A 27,778-nucleotide genomic window follows, 5' to 3' on the forward strand; every position below is an offset into this window, starting at 1 on the left:
ACATTTTTTTAATACTTAAAATAAGTAATAATCTTTTATCAAATTACTGTATAAGTTAAATTTAGTATTATAAATATAATTATTATCAACATGATAAAATCTCCCGTGTATCAAATATTAAACATGACTATACATTACTATTGCATACAATACTTTCTATGTAGGTAACACAAGAGGTTTTGTTTCTATTTTTCATCAATCTCCTGTGAAGGTTGTACATTAGAGATTTTGTCATAATGACTATCTATTTTCCCCGAATCCAGAAATATCAAAATCATAAATTTGTCCTATAAGAAGTTTTTTTGGGTAAATGAAGATTATTTTATACTTATCATTCCATGATTTTTGTTACACAAAATTTGTTATTTATATGTGTTATTAACTTAAATTTTTATAATCAATAAACATTTTTATGCCCATATAAGTTAAATAATGGGTTTAATAATGAGATAATCACATTTTCAATGGTATGTATGATTATCTTGGTTTATACTTAAAGTAACTAACAAAAGAAAATAATAAATTGTGATACTGGCTGTCGCTTATTTATTTTTTGTACGATGTGTTAAACATATTTAAATATGAGAGCATTTAGTTACAAAATATTACCAACAAATTTTGTCATGATATACATTTTAAATCTGTATAAAATTATACTGTAGTCACTGTCAGATCTAGATTGTTGCATACTACAAGATAAATATGTAAAAAAATCTAACATCACTAAAAACTGTTCTAAGTGAAATGGTTTCTATTGTAATTATTGTAACTTAAAGTAAAAAAGTTTATAGAACATCGAGATAGTTTATATTCTAAATCCTATGTTGTACTCTTGACTCTATGTAATTTTGTCCTAAAATGAGAAATTGGACGTTTTTTTATATTTAAAATTGTATGTGATAAATGTGTGCCAATATCCTTGTCAGGAGATTTTATTGCAACATTTAATTATTTAGAATTCAGAAACCTTTTTAAAACTAAAATCTAATTAAATGTTGTCCGTTTTTAAACTTACTCATATTATAAGCAACACATTATAATTGTAACTTTATGGTTAAACTGTTTTGAGTTACTAAACCAAACTAAGAAAACAAATTTCTACCAACATTGTTTTCATAATGTATAATATATGCAATTAAATACTGAATTCAAACATTGATATAATAAGTATAAAATTAAATTGATAACTATTACATTTTTTTTTTTTAATGCTTTGCTTGGAGAACTTGTTACATTTCATACTTATATATAGCTAGATATTAGTCTTATTAAAACTACATATTGGTCAAGACATTTATTTTACAAAGATATTGATTAAGTGTTTAATATAGGCATAATAATTTATACTTGTATACTAATTAAAATAACTTCTCTGAATTAAGTTAGAAGTTTTCATTAAATTCATGTTTAAGTGGATAAGTATTTATATGAATGGTAAGAAAGAATTATTTCAGTGTCTTCATCTATGCTAATTCGCAGCTGTAAAATAAAACAAATAATGTTAAAATTTTTAGTAAAGTTGTAAAAATATATTGCTGTGTGTGATAGTATTCCCTAAATATTGGAAAAATATACTGTATTTATAAGTAATATTCATAAATATTAATTAGGCTAATTAGTAATTAAATACATTGCTATACTAAATGTAATAAATAATTAAGCGATTTTTACAAAATACAAATCTCCCACCTGCATGTATTATAATCAAATTTGTATCCTGTTGTACATTCTTGCTCTTCAATACATTGACATGAACAAGTGTCTGAATTCCATATCTTTGTTCCTTGATTATCACATTCTTCTTCTTCGTCTAAATTATTGCAAATACATTGACATTCTTTGGCATTATACCTTTGTGAAGGCTTACAGTCCTATAGCATAACAAGATATTTAATATTTTCACTTTTTGCTATTTATAATATAGTTTTATTTTTTATTGGAAGACACACTTTCTCTTTGATGATACAATCACATTTACATTTCTCATGTTGCTCTACAGTAATAATTTTTTTTTCTTTGAAAGTAAACGTTTCATTATATTGTAGAATGGTAACCTGAGAGTAATAAATTTAAAATAAAAGTAGAAGTAATACAAAATAATTATTGAATTAAAATTTAAAACGTTTTAACTTTCTTCAAAATTGAGCATCTCTACTTTGGTTGGTTGACAGGAAACCAAACTGCTACCACAACAACCACCACATCGCTTCACCCGTGTACAGGGTGGTGAATAGTATAAATTTGGGTTATTATCATCTCTCAAACTAACTGTTTGATTTTCTGTGGTACAAGAGGCCGCTTTTGGAATAATTGTCGAATCTTTAAATAAATATTGATAATAATTTTCTCATAAACTTTTTACTATTAAAAGTATAATATATCTTACTTTGACCATCATTAGTTTCGTATTTTAATATTTCATGAATATTGATATGTGGCATAAACTTTTGAAATAGTTCTGAAACACTTTTAACCTGATTTAATTCCATTATAATGTCCAACGGTATCTAAAATATCAAAATATTAAAATTTAGTAAAATACACGTATAGCCGCGGTAATATTTTAAAATTAAAAGTGTACCATTATTTTTTATTATTAATTAAAGTTGAAGTTTAGTAATTTTATACAATCAGAAAAATATAAAGTCAATTTTTTTAATATTTTTTAAGTTGAAGATATATTATATTTTTATTTTTTTGTAGTTGGCCATTTGTTTTACATAAATATCCATTACTTTTCTACAAATCTATAATGTAGATCTTCTAAAACTAGATTATAAAATATTAAAACATAGAAATATTTTTAAATTGAATAAAATTAATTTATATTTTGTCGCATTTCCACACTATTTATTCACTGAATAGCTACGATAGGCCATTTTATTACTGTATCATGTAGAAGACTACACTTGAAATATGTAATTAGCTTATACAATTTTTGTTAAACAATATATATTTTTATAATGACCTAATGATCTATTTTAAAATTTCTATTATTTTCTTCAATAAATATGGATCTAAATTTAATATTTGATTAGAATAATTAGAGTGGGGCTGAATGTCGATATGAGAATTATCAACTTATAATATTCACAATACTAATTTAATTGCTTAAAAATTAAAAGATAAAAAAAAATGTTTAATCACAGATGATGTTTTTGTCTTTAACTTTAATAATAACAATAATAAGCAATAACACTAATAATAAAATTAATAGATTAGTTCACTGATAACATAAAACAATAATTAAGTAATTCTAACAGGTAAAAATTGTTTAAAACAAAATATAACATACAATATAAAATTTTGAGGTGTATTTATACTGTTATTCAATTGTTCCATAATAAAAAGTAGATAGGTATATTAAAAAAAATAATTTTCTAATACACGCAATACCATGAAGTTTCTTTAGTGTAGGGAGCCTTAAGCAGTTAGGCGAGCGCCTACTTCACCGAAACTAGTAACTACAGCTTTAACATTAATCCTTTAGATAACCAGTAGTCGATATATCGTTATATTTATGGATACTAATCTATTATCTATATTATAATAGATTTTATTAAATGTGGAAGTAATGATAATAATTATAATATATTATGTAATGTTGTAGATACAACGATAGAATAATACAAAACTAACTAATAATTACTTCTGGAAACTTTTTAATTTTATGACTATTTGAATTGATAATATGTCCACCACAAGGTTGTTCGGGTCCATGTTCGTAGATGTTGTGGATGTTTTCATTAAAAGAATCTTTAAAAAGTTTGAACTGATATTTTTTGTCAAAAGTAGTCGTTGTTGTGATCACAAGTAGTAACAAATAAAGTATTAAAGTATGACACATTATGAATAGTGTTATTAAAATTGCGTTATTGCGTTAACTGTACCTTGATACAAAGTGGTAGGTTAAGTAGGTAAATTACTTTTATAAAATCGTACTTATAGATTATTAAGAGTACATATGATTAAAGAGTGAAGCTAGAGATAAGAATTGTCTGAGTGTCAATAATTGAATTAATTCTTTGAAAATATACCAAATCATAATACGTATGGTACGTAATATTTATAGGTATGCTGAGTATGGCGTGTCGTCGTGTCGGTGTTACGGTATATACTTAACTGTAAAACATACACTTCAAGTATGTAAAGCTTGCTATTTTAGTATCAAATTTAATGTGGGATGGACCTATCCTTCGATTTTGGTTTTTTAATAGTAATAATCAGTGGCATACTGGCGTACCACCTAGTTATAGTTTGTTCTGGGGGAAGGGGATATATAGTTTTATAATTTATAATCATAAAGTCCAAACAACACGCCATACCTGCGCCATGCCTAGGGTTACCTGATTTTTAAATTACCATATTTTTTTTTTGCTTATAATTTATATGATATGGAAATAACAATTAAGTAAGTCTGGAGAGATCTATCCTCATCATCCCCTCCCTATAGCTACGCCATTGATAATAATAGTAATCTTCATCTATGAAATACAATTCCAATTAATAAACATCTTATAAGCTATCACTTATCTCTATTTAACAAACTTGAGAGTTCTTTGAAAAACGTTTGTTGTCTGCTGAATAGGAATTAGGTATGTTAAAAAAATATTTTTTTTTAACTTAAGAAACACATTTGTAGTGTACGAATGTAGAAATATACATATTTTTATTCCTTGTTGTAACTTGTCAAAGAACTTTCTGATATTTTGATGAACAACTTTGGTACCACTACGACTATAAAAGTGATCGCACTTGATAAAATATAGTTTGATCGATGTGTGTGTATTTTATAAGTATAACTATAGGATTTATATGCAACAATATGTTATTTTTGCAACTTCTAATTATTGATTTTGTTAGTAAGTCCACGAATCACCTCATGATGAAATAAATAGTGGTGTTATTATTTTGCATATCTTTAGCGTCTATATAATAATATACTCACAAACCTGAAACCGCATGGATTAATCTCGCAATTGCATTTTGGCGTTAATTAATAATAATAATACATTCAATAATAAATTAATAACCAATTAAATAACATAGATAAAAAAACGTTTATTTACATTAAACACAATTATTTGAAGTAGCTAATGCATATTATTATAATTTAATAAGTACCTACTTATACTTTATGCTGCCGGCTATTTTATGCGCAACAAAATATACGGCGCAGAAACTTATTTGTACGCTTCAAAAAAGAACGGCGTCTAATTGTATTAGTGCACACCACAGTTTCGGTCCCCGAATTTGCTGTGGTATTGGAAACAACTGCCAAAATTTGCGTAGTAGTGCACTCTACTACGAATTTTTCAGGTGTCATGTTTAATGCAATGTTCGGCAGTGAAAAACATCGTCTTAATGGCGAACCCGCAAACTCGGGGTTCGCCACCATCCCGTTTGGACAGTCCTTCGTTAGGTTTATCAGACACTCGGTGTTTGGTTGCAATATGTAGGAGATGCGTTAGTAATAATTGGTTACTTTGAGACGACGGCGTCCGGCTCAATTGAATCACCATCACCGCAAGATATTATCACTTTGATGGTTGGCATTGAACTATATTATCACTTAGTTATTAAACCTCGGAGTTCTTAGTTTTCAAAAGTTTTCGAAGACTGCAGGCCAATCGATGGTTCATTGGAAATGGTTTGTATCGATGTCTCAATGATTTTGTCATCGTCTGTAATATTTCGTATGGTGTATTTATAAGTATGTTGACAATAAATAAATGTTATGAGAATCGAGTCAATTATTCGATGTACTCTTTGAAACAATAAATAAAATTGAAAACCGTGAGATGGGTATAGATGTTTTATAAACGACACTGAATGGTTGACAGTAGCAACAACAGATTTTTAATTAATCATTTTACATTTATTTAATTAACTAACGTCCCATTTGAGACAAAGAGAGTTTTTATTAATGTATTTATATATGTATTAAAATATGAAAATAGTTTTTGTGTTAGTGTTATTATAATCTGCTTGTAAGGTGTTTTAAGTCATATTCATATGCTCGTGTGTTCGTTTATAATATGACAATAATTAAAAATTTTATGTATATCAAATTATTTTTAATGAACAAATTTTCAAAAACTGAACGATTTTGTGTTAGACCTTATTACCTTAATATGGTTTTTATATGTAGGTATTTTTTAACAGCGTTAATACATATAATGTAACTCGATAAAAACTTCTAGTAATAAAATATGCCACAAATCATGCATTTTTCGCGATTTTATAGTCGAAATATACAACAATATTAATTTTGTTCAAAATATGCGAAAATATGCAAAATAAAAACACTACTATTTATTTCATCATGAGATGATTTGCAGATATTACTGACAAAAACAATAATCAAAAGTTGCAAAAAAAAAACATACTGTTACATATAAATCTTATCTCTAATTATTTAATAGATCGTTAAACGGTAGGTACTATTATTATAATAGGTAGTTATAACTTATAAGCCTAAACGAATTTTGATGGAAAACGGGAACTGGGAAGATACTTACTCTTTTGGTGGAAATGGGTACCGTTAAAACATAGTAGTGGTTGTAGACCGATTGATAAATCGACCTAACATGTGTTCTTTTAGGGTGAATAGATGAATGAACTAAATAATCATGTATAGGCACTGTTTGATGATTGAGTGTATAAATATTAATAGTTTTTTACTTTTATAGATTTTACAGTAGTTTAATTTATGTATTGTACAGTAACGAATTATAATTATTTATAAGTAGGTATTTAAAGTTTAGATAAGTTATGTAGTGGATCAACTTTTTATGAGGTGCCCCTGTTTAAATACTTATAATTAATATAGTACCATATAGTCCATTTTACGTATTGAAGTACTAAAAAAAGTATTATCTATTGTTCACAGTCGTATACTTAAAAATGTATATGAAATATAAATAATACTTTTTCATAATTCTAATTTTCTCTTCATAACTCCCTCCATGGAGAATTCTAGTGCACCACAAGCCAACTTGCAAGTACTACCTACTTTTGAAAAAATTAAAAAATATCGATAATTCTCTAACACAATTACTTTTTTTAAGTACTTTAGAAATACATCGTTCATTGTATAACCTGATGCACAGACTGTCAATTGTCATTGATAATAAATACAAAAATCATGATAGGACTAGAAAACTTTGATGTATAAAGACTCCTTAGATAAGATCATAGTTCATGGACCAAAATATGTGATGAATAGAACATTTTACATTTCTAAAATATTGAGGACAATATTATTATATAGTTTCGCGGTTCGAATTATAAGAAATTGAGGCCGTTTGATGCATAGAACTATATGGAAAGGTTATATTATTGTCTTTGATTTTGTATTTGCTTACAATTTTGAACGTCATATTATAAAAATTATTGTATAGGTCAAGGTATATGATGATAGTAACTTGCTACCAACATTTCGTTACGTATGTATTAAACATTTGGGATATGATATAACACGGTTAAAAGTTAATAAAACATTGTGAATCAGCTTGCTATATAGCTTACTGTGCACCTGTTTTGTCTTGATCGTATACCGTATCGTGACCATATACCGACGTGACCAGAATTCGGGCAGCTTCTTTCATTCGTTAACGCCGCCGGTGTTATCTCTATATAGATAATGCGCTACTGAGATAAGTATTATTATTACTATTTTAGTATTATGTAGCCTATGTAGGTCCTCTAGTAGCTGTACTTCTTAGTGCGTACGTGCAGTTTGTGATCGTGCCGTTCGTGGTTCGTTCACGGTCTGTCTGAAAATCACGATATTCATGCGTTTTTCACCCTATCGTATCACCGTATATACGAACTAAAAGTTCGAGCTTCATCCGTGTGTGCTTGTTTATATCCTTTACTCTTCAATTGCGCGTGTATTTGTAAGAAATTTAGTAGTGAGTGAATCGATAGTCTTTTAGTTTTTGTTTTCCGCTTCTGGATGGTAATCATTAGTCAGTCATAGTATCATCAGAATATTTTGTCCGTCTCCAGATTTTCCGGTGTTTGAGTAATATTGCGTCAGATATCTTTGCACGGATTTACACCTGCATGTTCCTCATTGTGGCCTTAATGCGAAACTGCGACCAACAATTGTGAACTGAATAAAATTATCAATAATCTCACGAAGTGATTGAGTAAAAATTAAAGGCATTAAGTCTTATAATTCACACCAATATGTGAAGTAAGTTGGCAAGGACGTCAAGTGTTACTAGTCAAGACTCCCTCAAACCTTTGTCAACAAATGTTGTGTAAATGTATAAAACTTATAAGTGTATGTTTTTATTTCAGAATATGTATTAGTAATGGGACGAAATCGAAACAGAAGAGTCAGCCACAGTGTTCAGAGTACCAATGTACCAATGTCCCAGCGCAGTGACTATGTTGATCTGTGTCGCAACATTATACGCGACATGGATCAGTATGGAGTATGTGTGCTAGATAATTTTCTAGGTTATCAACGAGGTATGACTGTTCTAGATGAAGTTTTGAACTTATACAACATGGGAGTGTTTAAGGATGGTCAATTGGTTCGAAATAAAGCAAGTAATAATCTCAAAACAATTCGAGGTGATCAAATTATTTGGGTTGATGGCCGTGAGGATTGTTGCAAACAAATTGGACAGCTTATAAGTGATGTTGATGCTGTAGTTATGGGATCAAACAAAATGAATGACAATGGTAAACTTGGAAACTATACCATTAATGGCAGGACTAAAGTAAGTTGTTAAGAAAAATAAACTATTTAAGAACTTGGTTTACAAAATGAAAAACGAATTAGTTAGTTTGGATCTGATTTTATGTGGAATATATATCTTAATTCTTGGTTCTTGATTTTTAATATTAATGTTATTGTTAGGGCATAAATTATAATTATTTAATAAAATTATTTATCAAAATTCAAACATCAGTAAGACTAGGTAGAATTAAATCAAAATGATTTAAGTTATGGTTATTATTATCACTCAATTCAATTAAATGTTCTTGTATATGTTAATAAAAATAATTTGATGATAACTATGACTGCACCATCATACTTATTACTTTATACCTAGTGTATTATAAAAAAAAAATTAGATTTAGGTGGTTAAGTTAACCCATTGTTGGTCGCATATATTTTTTATTCTTTATTAGTTACGTATAATGAATATCTATGTGTAAGTATGAATCACTATAATTTTATATACTACTTACCTAACTACTAGATGAATACTGATAAGGTTAGGTCAATCATAATTTTTTTTAATGTACAAATATTTTTAGATTATATGTTTCTAAACAAGTATAAGAATGGTGTATGGGCTATGGAAATAAATTAATGCAATATCATGAGAAAATATCTCACAATGCGATCAACAGTGGGTATAGAATACAATCATATTAATACATAAATACATTCATAAATGATATAATATAGAAATGAGTAGTAGTCAAGTTAAAAAACATAAGCAAAGCATTATTTCAAGTTCATCATTTAATCAGCTTTATTTATTTTTTGTCACTAATTATAAAAAAGGTTTTTTTTCTCTTTAAAAAAAAGTAATTTATGGTTTTAAATTCATAATGACAACAATTATGGAATAAATTTCTAAAATAGTTATAAATATGATGATTGTTTAACAAATGATTTGTAGCCAAATCTGCATGTTCGTTCTTGTTTAGTATCCTTCATACTATAACCTAATCATCTGAGATATTTTATTTTGATTTGCAAAAGTATTCTCTTTTCAGTTTTATTTTGTAAACCAAGGTTAAGGACAAAACATTTGTCACGTAAACCTATTTAAGATAAACATTCAGTTTTTTTAAATTATTTTATTTGTTTTAATAAAAAAACTACACTAGTAACTTTTTTTAAAACTTAATGATATTGTTATTTTTTTTTTAAACTTTCAAAGTTGCTTTTTGGTTTCTCGCTTATACTTATCAATTATATTACTGAAGAATATATATTTTTTTGTATGTCTTTTATTGCATTTTAAAAATACTGATGATTCTTCTTTGTTATATTCAAGTTTTAATTAAAATTGAGCATTATTGGATTTCAAATCAGCTATTATTAGATTTTACTTTATTTATAAGTTTTTATCATTAACTTTTTTATAAAATTAAATTATATACACTTATTATAGGCTATGGTTGCTTGTTATCCGGGACATGGATCTCATTATGTCAAGCATGTAGATAATCCAAACAAAGATGGCCGATGTATTACTGCAATATATTATTTAAATAAAGACTGGGATATAAAAGTAAGCACTCAAGTAAAATATTGGTAGACATCCAAGATTTATATTTAGTCTGGTTTATGAAATTAATATTGTTCTAGTTATTGTTTTTTTTTTTCATATCATTTTTTATGATTATAATAAAATAATCATGTTATTAACAGACATTAATCAATTTATATAGTCTCATATTTCTGATTAATTATTACATTTAATTGCATTTTTTTATCGTATAATCAAGATTATAAATAACCTAGATAAGCTTGTTAAAATATCTTTATTCTTTAATGCAAAAAAATTGGTTTCTGCAATTAATACTCTATATAATATTTTTAATGATTGAAATTCTTATTACTAATGATTTAATTGTAGGTTTATTAAATTCTTTTGTACTTTAGGAAAATGGTGGCTTGCTAAGGATATTTCCAGAAGGTTGGAGTGATCAAGTGGCTGATATAGAACCACTATTTGATCGTATACTATTTTTTTGGTCTGATCGAAGAAATCCTCATGAAGTTCAACCAGCTTTCAAAACTAGGTAAAATTTGCTTATAAATACCTTATCTTTTAAGCATACAATATAGTTCAATGAATTAATTTTTATTAATTTGGTTTAGGTACGCAATTACTCTTTGGTATTTTGATGGAAATGAGAAAGAAGAAGCTGGAAGAAAATTTCAAGATGCAAGTCAGTCTAATATCTGTTGTTATCAAAATGTTTGTTATTTATAATTTGTCAGAATAATGTATTATTTTAATATTTTGTTTATGTTTTTCAGGCGACTTAAATAGTATGCACGTTCCATAGTCTTGAAAATAACAGTAATATATTTCATTGACTAGTAAATTGGACTCTTGAAATTCTGTACTGATCTTAAATAAGAATTTATGTTACTTAAGATGATCTGCACACAGATCAACTCAGTAAAGGGGTTAATGTTTTCAATCTGTGATTTAGTTTACTAACCCAAGTACAATTAATTCCTTAATATAATTCAAATAATTAATTTTGGATTTTAAATAAATGGCTCAAACCATTTAACCTGTAGGTAGATATAAGAAAAAAAATACTTAGTATTTTTTTTTAATTTGTTGAAAAGAAAATTTGTATATTTATAAATAAAATATGATATAAAATAATAATGTGTTTTATAAATTTAAATGTCACAGCAGATTTGTATTTTTAAAAGCTACCTAATAAATTATTGTTATAAGTTCAACAAATATTTTGTTACCATTATGAAATAAAATTCAAAGTTAATATGTTCTTCTTTAAAAGTTTGCAGTAATTCATATGTTCTTATTTGTTAAATTGTTTAGGAATATACAAGTATATTTTTTAATACTGAAAAATATTTACTTGTTAATACATATAACTATTTATTAATTACTTTTTGTGGTATCTTAAACAATTTTCTTCATATTTACTGTATTTACTTATCCATGCTGTTTATATAAAAACATAATATGCATAATTATATTTATTTCTTATAAAAAAAATATTGACAACTTATATAATCCAGTCTTTTATTTAAAATTTAACATTTTTGTTGTATTTAATTGCTTCAATTTTTAATGGAAGCATTTGTTTTAAATTTTTGAGCTGAACAATTTTATTAAAATGTTATAATGTACATAATATTCTCTTTTTGTGTATATGTAAATAAAGGTTTTTGTATTTACAATTTTACAAAAATTTTTGCTCAAAATTATTGCTTGAGTTTATTGTATTACATTGATTCATTTCAGTCCAATCCATTTGGTTAGAATATATCTGTGGGTCAGTAATATATTTAATTAATATGCACCACAGTATTAACCCAACTAATGAAAGAACTAGTAAACAGCTACGTTTTGGTTCTTGAAATTGAAACATTTCTCGAAAGTCAGGAAATCCCATATGATTGCAAAATTTATGAGCTATAATTGGTCCTATAACATTCCCAGTAGATATGAATAGCATTGCTGAATAGGCTCCAAATATTGTGGTGTACATGAACTGAAACACTAGAATAGCAAATGTTGATAAATATAAAGTAAATATTAAATGATTATTTTAAAAATAAAATATGTTTCTAAATGTATTATTAATAGGATGACCATTTTTATAAAAATAAAAAACGGGACAAGCAATTTTTTATTAATATGATAACTTTATATTTTTTCTAATTACATTTAAGTGAAAATTTATTAAAATAATAATTATAATATGTTGCTTTTTTTTAAAATAGTTTCACATATGTTTTACAAACATTAAATTATATGAACATAACGTAATTAAAACGATAACATCTTTTAAAAACGGGATAAAAAACATCCCGTTCAGAGTTTGTCGAGACAACGAGACACGATGATCAAAATAGAGCAATCCCATTTTAAATAGGACATATGGTCACCTTAATTATTAACATTAATTGATAAACTATATTTATGTCCACTAAAATAATGTGCTGTTTTTGTATATACATACACCGCATTAGCTATAGTTAAACCATCACATAGGATACACACAGTAGACTGATTTTCGAATAGAGTATATTCAAATATATAGTTTATAATTTCATATGATGTGGAATTTAATAAAAAATATTAAAACAATAACATATTTTTAAGAATTTAAAAATGTACCTGACATAATAAAAGCATCTAAACATGGTATACCAGCGTGCATTCTTTCTATCCATTGATTGAAATGAGCTAAAATACATAATGTGAGCAAAGATCAGACATGAACTCTTATTACTAAAATAACTCCATTACCGGCTCCAAAAAATATGGGACAAATGAAAATAGTGGTCATTGGCTGGAAGCATTGAAGTAGAAGAGGTATAATGCAAGCTCTAAAAGTAAATTCTTCAGACATTGGTGCCACCACATAATTTCTGAGCCAAATTAAATCTGTTACTTTTGATTTTATATTTTCAATACCTGAGAATAATAAATTGTTTATTAAATTGTGTTAGATATATTATTATATTATGCTAGATAATCTAATTAAATCTTACTAATGATAGTCTTTAATTGAATGTTTTTACAAAAAATTAAACATATTGGACCCAGGAATAATATACATGTTAAAAAAAGTGAAGATACAGCAGACATAAATATTCCGTTCCATTTCAAACCCAACCAATACCAAATAGGTACCTAAAAATATTTATTTAAATTTTTAAGAAAATAAAATTATTATTTAATTAATTATCTTACTTTAGTTTTGTCATTAATGAAATACCATGTATATAAAGGTGAAAATATTAGCATGAATGATACACTAATAAATCTTTTCTTTATAGTTGAAGGATGATCTCTTAGAACAAGAAAAAAATAATAATTAATAATCAAATATGTATACAAAATTATAATGTTACCCACAATTGGTACTTATTGATTATGAATTAATAAATTATAAAATTACCTAGAGTGTTGTGAATTCCATACATATAAACTGGACACATAAATCACAGATAATAAGAGACTTTCCAAAACACATTTTATGTAAGAACATTGGTAGTTTAATTTGTCTATGTTCATTGTAGGAAAAAATTATAGTCATGTCATTATTTTCTTGTATTCTTGAATAATTTTAATGATAAGCTATTAACAAGAAAATTAAAAATTTTAAAATAATTTATTAATTTTTATACGCCTATTTATTTATTTAAAAATAGTTGTAGTATATAATTGACTAGTATTAGACATTACCTAATTAACGTAAGTATCAACATCTTATGTAATTAAAAATTTCAAGTTTTTTAAATTAATGTCTTTTATCGTATCTAGTAGTACGTGTTAGTGTAATTGTCAAATGTTCAAATTCTTATTTTATTAGATTAAATTATGAAATAAATTTTAAATTGATATACAATAAAATCGAAACAATTTACTTTTAAAAATTGAATGTTTTACACAAACAATTCTGTATTACCTATTTTGAAATAAATTAGTATAATAAATGCAAATTACATAAATTTGCAGCATTGTTTAAAATTAAAATTATTTCAGAATACATTAAAAAAAAAAAAAAACTATATACCACAATTAAGTCATTAAAAGACAATCATATTTTATTTTTTATGAAAAAAAAAAATTTTAATTTGTTGATATAGACATCTAAATGTCTGTTCCTTTTTTTCTGATGTTTGGCACCATAAATATTTCAATTAATAACTGTAAAATTTGCCTAAGATGAAGTAATAAACTATTAAATTAACAAAAATCTATTTATATAAGTAATAAGAAGTTCAATTAAACTAATACTTCATGGAAAATTATAAAAATGATAGGTCATTAAAAATATAGAACTATTTAATTTTTGTTAACCCAAAATTTTCAAAGCAATAATTGGATTTACAAAATACAAAGATGAGAATAATTTTAAAACAAATAGGGAATTTCATGGTATTTCAATACATAAGTTATTATTACATGATTATTTACCTTTTATTTGAATTGGTTACTCTAACATATAGAATACTGGATATGATTTTGGTTATTATTCGTTTCAACAGTACTTAACCCATAAATTCAATGAGTAAAATAATTATGTACTAATACTATTGGAATAATAGTATACTTTTATTTAATGTTTTCGACGTATAAATATTACTTAATAAGGGACATTAAAAATTTAAGCAGACAGTTAGTAACCTCGAACTAAAATAATATACTACATTATACTCATTCCAGCAAAAACGCCAAAAACTAAATAGCATAAAATATTTTAAATATTATGTTAGTATGTTAGTACCTATGTTACTTAATATCAGTAATATCACTAATATTTACTATTACAATAGTACAATCTATGAATTTGGAATTACGAATATTTACGAAAGTCGTATGGTGGCAACTGATAATGAATAAAAAATAAAAATATGACAGTTGCTATCATTGATAGCCTACTATAAAATTATCAGTCGGCGATAAGTGTTATCAAATACAAAAAAATATGAAATATGATGTGTATTGTGTTTGGATTTAGACAAGGGTTCATCCGTTTATTAATTTATTATAGGTACAAATAGGTCATATTTTTTTTTGTGAAAGGGTCGATTTCTCTGAAGACTAGTAGTACTTTTTAAAGATGAAGTATACTTTGTACTGAGTACTTAAGTTTGAATTTGGTGGGACTTGACCGAAATTCGGGATACTAATGCCGAGTTACATGAACAAACGAACGATCACTATAATTAATAAATATTTATTTAGTAAGCTAATGGTTCTTCAAACATGATTTAGTGGCCCATAATAATTGGTTTATTAAAGAAATCGATTTTAGATGCAACCCTGCATAAGTCTCCCTCCTCCGGCTATTTGCGTCAATGTAAATTGTAATAATAAACAAATTGCAGTGGGTAAGGAAAGTAAAATAGATTAATTTATAAAAATAATCTCATAGTTGCGCAATAGGTAATAATAGTGTGTACTATGATACCAATACATTATCCTCGACGACGTGTCTAACGTCATCGGCAACGAGTAAATGTTTCAGGTAAAAGTAGACGGGAAAAAATCGTGTACAGTCTTTGTATAGAGGCCTCGGTAGGGTGCGGACGGCCGGGCTGGGTCCGGCGACTGAAATCGGAACAAAAAAAAAAAAAAAAACATAAAATTCGCGTGTAAAGAAACAGCAAAAAACGACACACGTTCGCCTAACGACGACGGCGGCGATGTCCCACACACCGAACGTCCCGCATGCCTGTTTGCGTCGGTGCGTTCGTCTGTTCTCAGTTCTCACTGTAGTTGTCCGGGGCGTCACGTGACCGGTTCCGGGACGCAGTATTGGTTGGAGGGGCGCCGTCGAGTCGTCGGTGCGATGCCTGCGACCCTGTCTGCATTATTTTTATTTTTTCATTAATGGTCGTTGTCGTCGCGCTCCGTCGTTCGCCGTCGCCGTAGCCACCGACAATCGTAGTATGGGTGAGTGAGAGCGCTCATGCGGACTCTCGGCACTCGGTCGAGCGTGGGGTGGTAGTGGTAGTAGTATTTTATTGTAGTAAAATAATTATTGTAGTAGTATATAGTAATAGTAGTAGTAGTAGTAGTAGTAGTAGGCAGCAGCGGCGGTATCGAGAGACGACGGTGGTCAGTGTGGGGCGCGGCGGGGAGACTTTGTGTGGCGCTACGGTGCGTGCGTGCGACAGACACAGAGAGAGAGTGAGTGTACGAGAGAGACGGCGCGTGAGAGGGATTGAGAGTCGTCGTCGGCGAGAGAGAGAGAGAGTGCGAGCGAGTGAGTAGACGTTTGCCGAGAGAAGAGAAATAAAATGCTCGTGCGACTTCACCGCCGTCGTCGTTCATGACCAGCAGCAGCTGCCTTGTGCCTCCTTTCTTTTGTTTCGCCGCCGACCCGTACCGCGAGAGCGTGTGCGTGCGCCCGTGTGCTCGTTGGTGCATTCGTGTGCGCGATTGTGTGTGTGCGGGAGAACCGAGTTGTGGTCTTACGGTGTGTATACACTGTATGTGTGCGCGTGAGCTACGGAGTACAGACTACAGTGACTGTATGTGTGTGAGAGCGTCGTCGTCGTCGTCGCCGTCGTTGTCGTCGTCGCCGCCGCCGCGTTCACGTATACACACACACACATACGCGACGTAATATAAATTTCGTAAAAAAATAATAATAATGCATTAATATTCCAATAAATAATATTATTGTTTATCTACAATAGAGGAGTAGGCTTAGAGAGCGGCCGACCGCAGAAGCGAGTGTGTGCGTGTGTGCGTCTAACATCTGTATTTATAAATAAAATTGTGTACGTGTGCGCGCGCGGTGTCCGTATGTATCCGTCGTAGGTATTCGCGTTCGCGTGCAATAATAATAATAATAGTAATCAATCAATTTTGTGATAAATTTTTATACTCTTTATACCGTAGGTACACCTTAGTCGTTTCGTTTTCTATATCAATTCGCTGTCCGACCGTACGCGACGCGTTTTAAAAATTGTACGAAAAACATCCTCGAAGAGAATGCCTAGCGCATCGTTCAGCTCTACCCGTTCTTATACGCGGAGGACGAGAAGAAAAGGCACCAACCGTCTGCCAATACCGTCTAGAACGTCGAATTCCGGTAAGTGCCTTTGTATTTTATCGCTTCGCTGATAGTTACCTGTTTCTCCCTGAAGGCTATGTTGAGTAGAAGGGGTAAGGACCCTCGGAGTTGCCCCCATGACAATGAGTAGCGTGTGACGACCTAGCGAGAAGCGATTGCTTTCAAGGTAAAATGTATTTCGTGTGCGTGTGTGTTGGACTTTCCGAATCGATAATCCCGGCCCCGTGTGGGGCCTTTTGCGTTCTACTGCTTTGATACCGCACGAAAATGTTAGTCTCGTACTGCCGACCATGGAATTTTAGTTTATATTTTTGGGGGTACCATGGGGCCACCTCAGTTGGGTGCTGTACTGATCTCGTGGCAGACAGGGGAAGAGGGGGAAATTTAATTATCAACTAAGCAATGGGTAGTTGGGACTTGGACTTTCTGATTGCATTAGAGTGGTCTGTTACCAGAACCTTTGTTCTGGTGGATGAATTTGTTGTATCGATCATCATAAAATAGGTCTGGTGACTATTTCGGAAATTTTGTTTGTACCTTATTTTCTAGATTATCAATTTTAACCTTGTAATTTATAGGTAGGTCTCCTTCAGAAATACCTTCATATTTCATCATTTTTGTCTGTTACTGTTATCTCTTCAACATTTTACTATGTTCAGAAATTTTAATATTATAAAGATAGGTACATTCTGTTAAAATATTGTGTTCTTTCTCTTTAATTATTTTTTTTACCATTTTGTGAGCTCTAAAATATATACTAAATGTTAAAGTTTCAAACAGACAATCACATTTTGCTGGTGGTTATTTGCTGTCCATTTTTTTTTTTTTTTTTTTTTTTTTTGAAATAAAGAGTTATATTATTGTAATTATATAGAGACGTTTTTCACTGGACAGTTAGTGTGCTGTGATTTGCTATTAGTTTTTTGGCTTAATTTTTGACCGGTCACTGGGTTCCTGTCACTAATCATCAAAATTTGATTATCTGTTTAGCTAATATTATTTTTTTTCCTCTGTTGCTATCTAACTTAACTAATAATTAGTAGATAAATGATAAAAGACTAGGTTATTTTATTGCGTTTTTCAAAAATATTGTTGATATTCATTGATTTTAGTTAAACTTTTACTAACTACTTATGAATAAAAAAAAATGATACCTAGTAAAATATTAAAAATTTATTAAAATACTAATAGTTAAATACTAATGTTAATTGTATGGACCTTGTTTTAAGTAATAAACATTTTTATTTATATATTTACCTATTTATTATTTCAAGGAGGTTTAATAAAAAAAAAAGAAATCAGAGTTGAACCATTATAAATTACTTGTTCGTGGGCCAGGGCCTTGAAATATTAAATTAGTAATTTAAATCATTGAAGCGTTGAATTAATTAAATACTTACATAATGAAAACATTGGTACCTAGGCACTTGTTTATGAAACATTTACGTTAAAAAGGTTTGGTAAATACTATTTATTTTAAATTTAAAAAAAAAATTTTTCATAAAAGTCAATTTTTAAAATTTATTTGATAAAAATAAAAATCAAATATCTGAAAATAAATATAATTTTACCTAACCGTTTTATGATTAGCAATACTTATTTTTAATAACATTTTTTTACCTATTGTTAACAAGAATATTAACATTCTTTTCTTTTTTTTCTTTTATTGAATAACGAGTATACCTAATTTTATCTCATTAAAACAGCATTTATTATGTTTTATACCTATTTTAAAGTTTGAAATCTTTTATTTTTAGTTGTTGGGAATCTAAATGCTAGAAAGAGTACCTACTGTATTCCAATTACCTATAGCTTTATAATTTCTTACCATAAAGAATTAAAATAAATTTTGTTTTACCTTATTATAATTATACTATATACTTAATAAAATATTTATTATTATTTAGGTGGAGTTGTTGAAGCTGGAGTAACATGTGAACCTTTAGTTGCTGCAAGTGGTAGCTATGCAACTCCAGGAGGTGCTAGTACTAGTACTAGCTTCCAACATGTGCCGCCTTATGATTTACGAGGCCGAAAATCACCTTTACACTTACATGATGCTAGTACAGCTGGATTTAATGCAACAGCACCAGTTCATCCAACTGCTACTCGTCCTACATCACCTACAGCATCAGCTACTGCATCGGTATTGCAGTCAGCTGCTACGCCACCTTTATCTCAGCCTGCCCGAAAACGGCTTAGGAGAAATACTTCATGTACAATTACTAGCTCTGACAGTAAGTGATAGATTTATTTTAAACTTAATTAAGTTGTTATCTTTTAAAACTGGTATTACATATTAGTTTGATTATCTATTAATAATAAATATGCAAATTATTAATTATTAATTATATACTTTATTCTTGTAGTCTTGAATAATTCTTGTAAAGTTTTATAATAGTTAGTGAAATAATAGTTATCAAAAATAACCATATTAATCAATAACTGTAATTTTTAACTAATTGAATGAAGGAAAATTCAAAGTATTTTAAAATTTAAAAATCTTTAGAGACATAAATAAAATAAAAATATTAAACTCTGGACATTTAGAAAAAAATATCTAAATTACTAAAGTGATTAATGAAATGCTTAACTCTATGCCTGTATGGTAGTCATAATAAAATTCATGTCAACAACTTCTAAGTAAATATGCCCAGCTACAAATATGATTAGAGAAAAATTAGCTAAATAAAAAAGTAGCTAGAGGATTTTTGATACCTTTATGACATAAATATCTATTTAATATTTTAATAAATGTAATGTTGTTAGCAACTTTTTTTGTATATCATAAAATATTATCAAGAAAATATAATTACTTTCATTTCGTTTACATATTTTGTTAAAAAAACTTCCCTGAGTTAATTAGATGACAGTAATTTCTTATTAATTCTTAATATAGAACAAAATAATATATACTACATTAGTTTTTAAAATGCTTTACATTTAAATAAAACATATTTTATTCAACACCAATGAATTTAAAATTTAAAATTATATTTAATTTTATATGATATGTAACTATCAAGACATGATACAATTTATTTTTATTTTTGTTTGTCAATTTAACTTAAGCCATAGCTATATTTTCAAATTTTGTCAGAATCTGAAAAATATTGTGTATATTATCTGACTGGTTGATGACGTAAATTTGATAAATTAATGCGGGAAAATAATATATAATGTTAATACTGTACAATAATTAATAGCCTCGCAATAAAATACAGAAAATACATACTACTTGTATGTAAATACAAACCAATCTTTTTAAATTATTTTTTATACAATTTTATTCAAAAACTAATTTTAATAAATTCATAAATTAGTTAACTAAATTGTTATTTATTAATTTTTTTATTTTTTTCAATTAGAAATGTTTTAATATATACATCTATATTTGGTTATTTTTTTATTTAGACATATTTATTTAAATATTATTTCCATGGTAATTTTTTACATAAACATTATTATTTAGACTCATGTTTGTACATATATGCACTTGTTTTATTTGTTTGGAATATTAATATTTGAAAGAAATATTTTTACTATATAAATGATGATTAAAATTACATTGTTAAAATAATTGATTACAATATTATCAACTTTATGCAAAATACAAACATCAATAAACAATTGTATTCTCATGTTTTTATGGTTTGATGATTAGAATTTGGTGTTTATCTTCAGTGTAGATATTGGTTTTGAAAAAAAAAACCAATACCACTATTATTTATATTATTATAACATTAATTAGAGATAATTATTTTTGTGTATTTTGAATATTTAACATTTATAAATTATTTATATTATCATATCTACTAAAACATATTTCTCTTCCTTTTATTCATATACCTAGTTTTTTCTGTTTCTATAGTTATCTATTTTCATTAAATTTATTAAATATTTTTTACATTTGTCTAATAAGTAGCAAAAAAAAAAAAAAAATCGAATAGTGTTTTGGTATTTATTAAAATCAGTTACCTATTTAATTTTAAAATAAGATATCATTTTTTATGTTCTTTGTGAAGGAGGGCATTCTAGTATACAGTAGCCAATAAACAAATTTAACTATCTGTATTATTTATATAAATCGGGCTTGAAATTGGCAAAGTTCCAAAGCAAGTATTTTAATTATTTATAAAATTAATTTCTTTAGATACTTCTATGATTGAAATCTACTTACTTTTCTCATTTTTATAGATAAAATATATATTTCTCTATAAATAGATAATACATATATATTTATATTTTTTCTAAAGTCTTTTATTCATACAAATTTAAAAAAAATTGCTTTTAATTATTTAAAAATTTATATTGTTAATTATTATTAAATATAGTCCTAGTATTAAGTTTTTAACTCAAAATATACTTATGTTAGCTCCCTCAATAAAATTGGATATTTATTTATGTCTTATATTTAAATTGTTATTCTTTCCTATTTTTTATTTATTGTTGTCATTTATAGGCATATAATTAAATTTTAGTGAATTTCTATAATAAACTATTTATAAGTATAAATATGAAGTATGTATATGAATGTAAATTAAAATATCAAAATATATTTGAACCTTTCAGATTCAAATTCAGCCGCCCATTATTTACAATGTGAACTGCCAGATGAGGTCATGTTAACAATATTCAGTTACTTGTATGAACAAGACCTATGCAGAATAGCTCAAGTTTGTAAACGATTTCAAGCAATAGCTAATGATAATAATCTATGGAAAAGATTGTATCAAAGTGTATTTGAGTATGATACACCACTGTTTCATACAGAAAATTGTCGTTTTGATTTTATTCCATTTGAAGAAAGTGAACACCACAATCCGTGGAAAGAAAGTTTTAGACAACTAAAAAAACGTTGTTTACATGTACGACCACATTATAATGGTACTGCTAAAGACCCAGTTAGGAGAATGCCACATTTTGAAACAATTCAAGCCGGTTTAGATTATGCAGATGAACATTTAAATGGTGGAGCAAAAATATTTTTACATCCTGGTACTTATCGGGGAGAATTTTTGGTGATAGATTCAGATGTAACATTGATTGGAGCTGCTCCTGGTGTGGTTGCTGATGCAGTAATTCTTGAAAGAGATTCTGAATCAACTGTAATGTTTGTTGAGGGTGCCAAAAGTGCCTATCTGGGACATGTAACTTTAAAATTTACTCCAAATGTTACTTCAACTGTGCCACATCATAAACATTTTTGTTTGGAAGTTGGCGAAAATTGTTCACCTACAATCGACCATTGTATTATAAGAAGTTCATCAGTCGTTGGAGCTGCTGTGTGTGTAAGTGGAGCTGGTGCAAATCCTAGGATTCACCATTGTGATGTTAGCGACTGTGAAAATGTCGGTATATATGTTACTGATCATGCTCAAGGAACATTTGAAGACAACGAAATTTGTAGAAATGCCTTAGCAGGTGTTTGGGTTAAAAATCATGCAAATCCAGTGATGCGTCGCAACCATATACATCATGGAAGAGATGTGGGCATATTTACATTTGATAATGGATTGGTAATTATTAATTTTAAAAATAAATTATTCTATTTTACTTATTCTTAGTTTGCAATTCTTACAATTTCTTCTTTCTGTTTAGGGTTTTTTCGAAGCCAATGATATTCATAATAACCGCATTGCTGGTTTTGAAGTTAAAGCTGGAGCCAATCCATCGGTTGTACAATGTGAAATTCATCATGGTCAGACAGGTGGCATCTACGTCCATGAAAATGGTCTTGGACAATTTATTGATAACAGAATTCATAGTAACAATTTTGCTGGTGTTTGGATCACTTCAAACAGCAATCCAACAATACGGCGTAATGATATATACAATGGACATCAAGGTGGTGTATATATATTTGGTGAAGGCAGAGGACTTATTGAACATAACAATATATATGGTTAGTACAAAAATATATAATATATATTATAATTTATAAATTTTTATATATTTATATATGTTTTACTAGGAAATGCATTAGCTGGTATTCAAATTCGTACAAATAGTGATCCTATTGTTAGGCATAACAAAATTCATCATGGTCAACATGGCGGAATATACGTACATGAGAAAGGTGCAGGACTTGTTGAAGAAAATGAAGTATATGCAAACACATTAGCCGGTGTTTGGATCACTACTGGTAGTACTCCAGTTTTGCGTCGCAATCGAATACATTCTGGTAAACAAGTGGGCGTATACTTCTATGATAATGGACATGGAAAACTTGAAGACAATGACATTTTTAATCACTTATATTCTGGTGTACAAATAAGGTGAGTAGTATTTTTTTTGCATTAACATATTAAATATCAAAATCTATTGCTGTATTCTGAAGTAATATTGAAATAGACTACTACTCCTTTACTTCTTTTAATGCATTTAAAATATTGTAAATTTTAATAAATAACACATTTAAATATTGTTTTTGATCTTTTTTTCTTTAGTTGATGACATTATAATATTTGTTATCTGTCAATGAAGATTACTAATTAGAATAAACCCATTTTTAAATTTTTCATTTTTAAGTAAATACTTAAATTTAGAAATTTAATTTATTGTTATAAGTTATTATAACTTATATTATACTTATAATAAAATGTTATTATTTAAATCATTAGGTAAATGTTTATCTAGTGATCTAAGTAGTTTTTTAAAATGATCTAATGTATTAAAAAAAAATATTAATATTTTAGTAGTTAAGATAAATTATTTATAAATTATGGCTATAAAAATTAAATATTAAAAAATACATTATACAGTGTTAAACTCACCTAATAAATAAATTTTTATAAGACAGTAGAAATAAAAAATGAAAAACCTATAGCTTTTGTGTGTTAAATTTCTATTTTTTATTTTGCATATTATTAAATTGAGATAAATTCTGTTAAACCAAAATTATTTAAGAGTAATAGTATATTTTAATTTTTTTGATATATTTAATGTTTTTTAATCATATTTAATAAGTACTTGGTTCATAAATTAATAATATATATTTTTTTAGAACTGGCAGTAATCCAATAATTAAAGGTAATAAAATCTGGGGAGGTCAAAATGGTGGAGTTTTAGTATACAATGGTGGATTAGGAGTTTTGGAACAAAATGAAATATTTGATAATGCAATGGCTGGTGTTTGGATAAAAACTGATTCTAATCCAACACTTAAACGCAATAAAATCTATGATGGTAGAGATGGTGGAATTTGTATTTTCAATGGTGGAAAAGGTAAGATATTTGTTATTTTTTATTGATAAAAGATATTTTTAAATAGTTGTGGTGTTCATATTTGCTTATTTTATTGTATTAAACTAATATATGTTCCTTAACATATTCATTGTGTCAAATGGTGTAAATTAATATTGTTTGCATGTGCTGAATTCTCTTAATTGGCGTCATGTTCTATAATTTGATCAATGCTATGATTAAACTATCTATTTATTTGTTAGTGTCTCTAGTGTCTCCTACATGTATTATTTAATGTATACATGCAAATTGTTCATTAATATTTTAATTTTTTAGTTTTTAAGATTTTCTTTTTTTAAAACCCCCATCTTTTTAACATCAACCAATATACTCAAATGTGATACGTAGTTAACGCGTTAAAAATATTTATTTAATTTCTTAATTTAAAGCTGTGCCTAAAATAATAATCACTGAAAATCAGCATTTATTTGTTTTGTTAAGAACTGATCAGTAGTTTATATTATAGTCAAATAATAAAAGGCGATGAGTGGTCGCCACCATATTCATAACTTTACCTTGTCTGTTTTACTAGTTCAAATTTTAGTGCGACTTTCTATCACATCATATGCAGCTGTGCCTATTACATAAAATAAAATAGAAATTATATTCAACCAGGTATTCAGGTTTTACTTACATGTGATCTAAAGTTAAAACCTTTTAAAAATATAGAAAAGAGCCTTATGTGCCAATCTTAGGTTAAATGTTTGTTTACCTGTGTAAACATAATAATAGATTTGGTGGTCACCAAATCACAATATTAAAAGTCTGCTGTTTATTGTTATAAACAATAACAATGTGTTATTATTCTATTTAAAATTTTTGTTTTCCTTATTTACTTTTTTTATGGTAACATTTTCTGCATTCAACTGTTTGTATTATACAAAATAGAATTATTTTTAAAATTTATTTGAATTGATAAAAATGATTTTATATCCAATGTACGAAAAGTTCATTTAGAAGTTGGAACATAATTGTTACTTGCTAGTTCTTGAAGGTTATATCTGTTTTAATTAAATTTAATCATTATAACTGGTAATACAATGTTTTTGATGCAGTTTTTACGTTTTGCTTATTATACTTTTTTTTATGTAACATTTTTATTCATCTTTATTGTCTATGTTTTAACCATTTATTCATTAATTGGTTAGTTTCCAATCATTCTTTTCTTAGTCTGTAAATTAAAGTACTTTAATTCAATATTAGTAGTTACTAATACTAATATTTTATAATTGTATTGAAATACCTATATAAAATAAAAATAATGTTTTAAATATTAAACATAATTTTATTTTTTATACAAAATTGTTATGTTAACTAAAATATTATTCAATTTTACAATTTTTTATTATTATTTTATATGGACTTCTATTAATAAGTTATATTATATTTTTAGGTAATTTAGAAGAAAATGAAATATTTAGAAACGCCCAAGCTGGTGTTTTAATTTCAACTCAAAGTCATCCTACATTAAGGCGCAATAGAATTTTTGATGGCTTAGCTGCTGGCGTTGAAATCACTAATAACGCAACAGCTACCTTAGATAGTAATCAAATATTTAATAATCGTTTTGGTGGGCTTTGCTTAGCGAGTGGTGTACAACCTATTGTTAGATGTAAGTAATTTATTTATAAGTTATTATTTGATTTCTGAAGAATTATTATTAATTATTGTTTATTTTTAGGCAATAAAATTTACAGTAATCAAGATGCTGTAGAAAAAGCTGTATGTAATGGTCAATGTTTGTATAAAATATCATCATACACTTCATTTCCAATGCATGATTTTTACCGTTGTCAGACTTGCAACACGACTGATAGAAATGCAATTTGTGTAAATTGTATAAAAACATGTCATGCTGGACATGATGTTGAATTCATAAGGCATGATAGGTATGTCAAGCATTCAATAAATATTATTATATTTTATAGAGAATATTTTAGTTAGGTTTTTATATTTTCAATTCAACTATAAAAGCTAAAAAATCTATTAAATAAACTAAATGTATTTTTTTACATGACTTTTTTTGGAGCATAACCATAATATTTAATTGATTAACTATAAATCTTTTGTATTATAGATTTTTCTGTGATTGTGGAGCTGGTACATTAAATAACCAATGTCAGTTACAAGGCGAGCCAACACAGGACACTGATACATTGTATGATTCAGCAGCACCTATTGAATCACATACTTTAATGGTGAATTAAAAAGTAAAGAAGACATTTTAAGTACTTTATATTAAATAAAACAAATGTATGTATCATATTAGGATTTTTTAATTGTTAGTAAATAATACTTTATGGTAAATGAACCAATTAACAAACCTATTATATGGTTTATTATGTAACCTTAAGTATAAATTTATTCATTCCTTTTGTTTGTTCTTCTACTTAATAAAAAAAGTTTTCGTTTTAAAACATAATAAAACGTACAACCTAATGTATTTTCCAATTTATTATTACTAACTTATTGTATACTATTTTGGATAAATATTTTTGACTGCATAATAATGTGATTTATCATTTCATGATAATAATAAGCCATTCAAATTTAAACAAAACAATTGGTTGGCTCACCTCATTCTTGATAGATAATTATTTTTTTTTATACTTAAATCAGATTACCTGAACATTACCTACCATTAGGCTTAAAACTAAATTATGGTATTAATCTATCAAGTCTGTTAATAAATTAACAAAATTAGGATTTAATTTGTATTTTTTTTTTTTTTTTTTGTATTTTAATTATAATTAATTTCGATTTATAATATATATATATATATATATCAATTTAATTTATTAAATGTAATTAATATTAGAGTGTGTACTTTTTATAAATTGTGCAATATATTTATTGAATATATATATATATTTTTTTTTTCATATAAATTATCATTTTTTTTTTTTTTTTTGTATCATTCTAGACAATTATTGTATATTAGTTAAGACCGTTTTGTGTATAAATTATTCTCACGTAACACTTAAGCTTTAATTGTAATTGTAATAGAATGTACTACATCTTTATTGTTTATGAATAATTTTAGGAATATTTAAAACTCGACATCAAAAATAATTTTGTAAATAGAGTTAAAAATAATTTAAAATATTTGTATTTGTTAATTTGTATTCGTTTTTTTTTTCGTAGACTTAATGTACATGTTTTCAAAATAACATCAAAATAATGTTGATTTCATAATTTTTTTTTTTCATATATTAATATATAAATATATATTTATATA

At 27.0% G+C, this 27,778-nt stretch overlaps 4 protein-coding genes across 7 annotated transcripts; 2 read left to right on the plus strand and 2 right to left on the minus strand.

Annotated features, from left to right (window-relative positions):
- Nucleotides 1-1,355: 1,355 nt before the first annotated feature.
- On the minus strand, nucleotides 1,356-3,913 carry LOC112599012 (vascular endothelial growth factor A-like). The gene is made up of 6 exons (XM_025345711.1): nucleotides 3,650-3,913; nucleotides 2,387-2,507; nucleotides 2,135-2,319; nucleotides 1,950-2,054; nucleotides 1,690-1,871; nucleotides 1,356-1,479 (listed from the first exon to the last, which is right to left on the minus strand). The coding sequence occupies exons 1-6, from the start codon at nucleotides 3,845-3,847 to the stop codon at nucleotides 1,464-1,466; spliced, it is 807 nt and encodes a 268-aa protein (XP_025201496.1). The 5' UTR covers nucleotides 3,848-3,913; the 3' UTR covers nucleotides 1,356-1,463.
- A 3,759-nt stretch (nucleotides 3,914-7,672) lies between these two features.
- On the plus strand, nucleotides 7,673-11,365 carry LOC112598816 (egl nine homolog 1). Of its 3 annotated transcripts, XM_025345446.1 has the most exons (7): nucleotides 7,673-7,916; nucleotides 8,014-8,203; nucleotides 8,311-8,738; nucleotides 10,152-10,271; nucleotides 10,646-10,785; nucleotides 10,865-10,964; nucleotides 11,027-11,365. In XM_025345446.1, exons 3-7 carry the CDS (start codon nucleotides 8,325-8,327, stop codon nucleotides 11,033-11,035), a joined length of 783 nt encoding a protein of 260 aa, XP_025201231.1. In that variant the 5' UTR covers nucleotides 7,673-7,916; nucleotides 8,014-8,203; nucleotides 8,311-8,324; the 3' UTR covers nucleotides 11,036-11,365. The 3 variants fall into 3 exon arrangements, with proteins under 3 accessions (XP_025201231.1, XP_025201230.1, XP_025201232.1); XM_025345445.1 differs by having other exon boundaries at nucleotides 7,673-8,203; XM_025345447.1 differs by having other exon boundaries at nucleotides 7,674-8,203; nucleotides 10,865-10,935; nucleotides 11,027-11,364.
- A 513-nt stretch (nucleotides 11,366-11,878) lies between these two features.
- Nucleotides 11,879-16,839, minus strand: LOC112599212 (CAAX prenyl protease 2). 2 transcript variants are annotated; one of them, XM_025346028.1, is made up of 7 exons: nucleotides 15,682-16,839; nucleotides 13,663-13,841; nucleotides 13,455-13,554; nucleotides 13,253-13,394; nucleotides 13,008-13,175; nucleotides 12,876-12,944; nucleotides 11,879-12,254 (listed from the first exon to the last, which is right to left on the minus strand). In XM_025346028.1, exons 2-7 carry the CDS (start codon nucleotides 13,776-13,778, stop codon nucleotides 11,935-11,937), a joined length of 915 nt encoding a protein of 304 aa, XP_025201813.1. In that variant the 5' UTR covers nucleotides 13,779-13,841; nucleotides 15,682-16,839; the 3' UTR covers nucleotides 11,879-11,934. The 2 variants fall into 2 exon arrangements, with proteins under 2 accessions (XP_025201813.1, XP_025201812.1); XM_025346027.1 differs by lacking the exon at nucleotides 15,682-16,839 and adding an exon at nucleotides 14,685-14,848.
- Nucleotides 16,831-26,942, plus strand: LOC112599211 (F-box only protein 11). The gene is made up of 9 exons (XM_025346026.1): nucleotides 16,831-17,313; nucleotides 19,203-19,532; nucleotides 21,868-22,814; nucleotides 22,897-23,200; nucleotides 23,270-23,573; nucleotides 24,302-24,522; nucleotides 25,934-26,152; nucleotides 26,222-26,429; nucleotides 26,618-26,942. Exons 1-9 carry the CDS (start codon nucleotides 17,214-17,216, stop codon nucleotides 26,745-26,747), a joined length of 2,763 nt encoding a protein of 920 aa, XP_025201811.1. The 5' UTR covers nucleotides 16,831-17,213; the 3' UTR covers nucleotides 26,748-26,942.
- Nucleotides 26,943-27,778: the final 836 nt, after the last annotated feature.

The sequence above is a fragment of the Melanaphis sacchari genome, unplaced genomic scaffold (assembly GCF_002803265.2).
Source record: "Melanaphis sacchari strain LSU unplaced genomic scaffold, SCAv2.0 Contig4_pilon_pilon, whole genome shotgun sequence".
Classification (NCBI taxonomy): domain Eukaryota; kingdom Metazoa; phylum Arthropoda; class Insecta; order Hemiptera; family Aphididae; genus Melanaphis; species Melanaphis sacchari.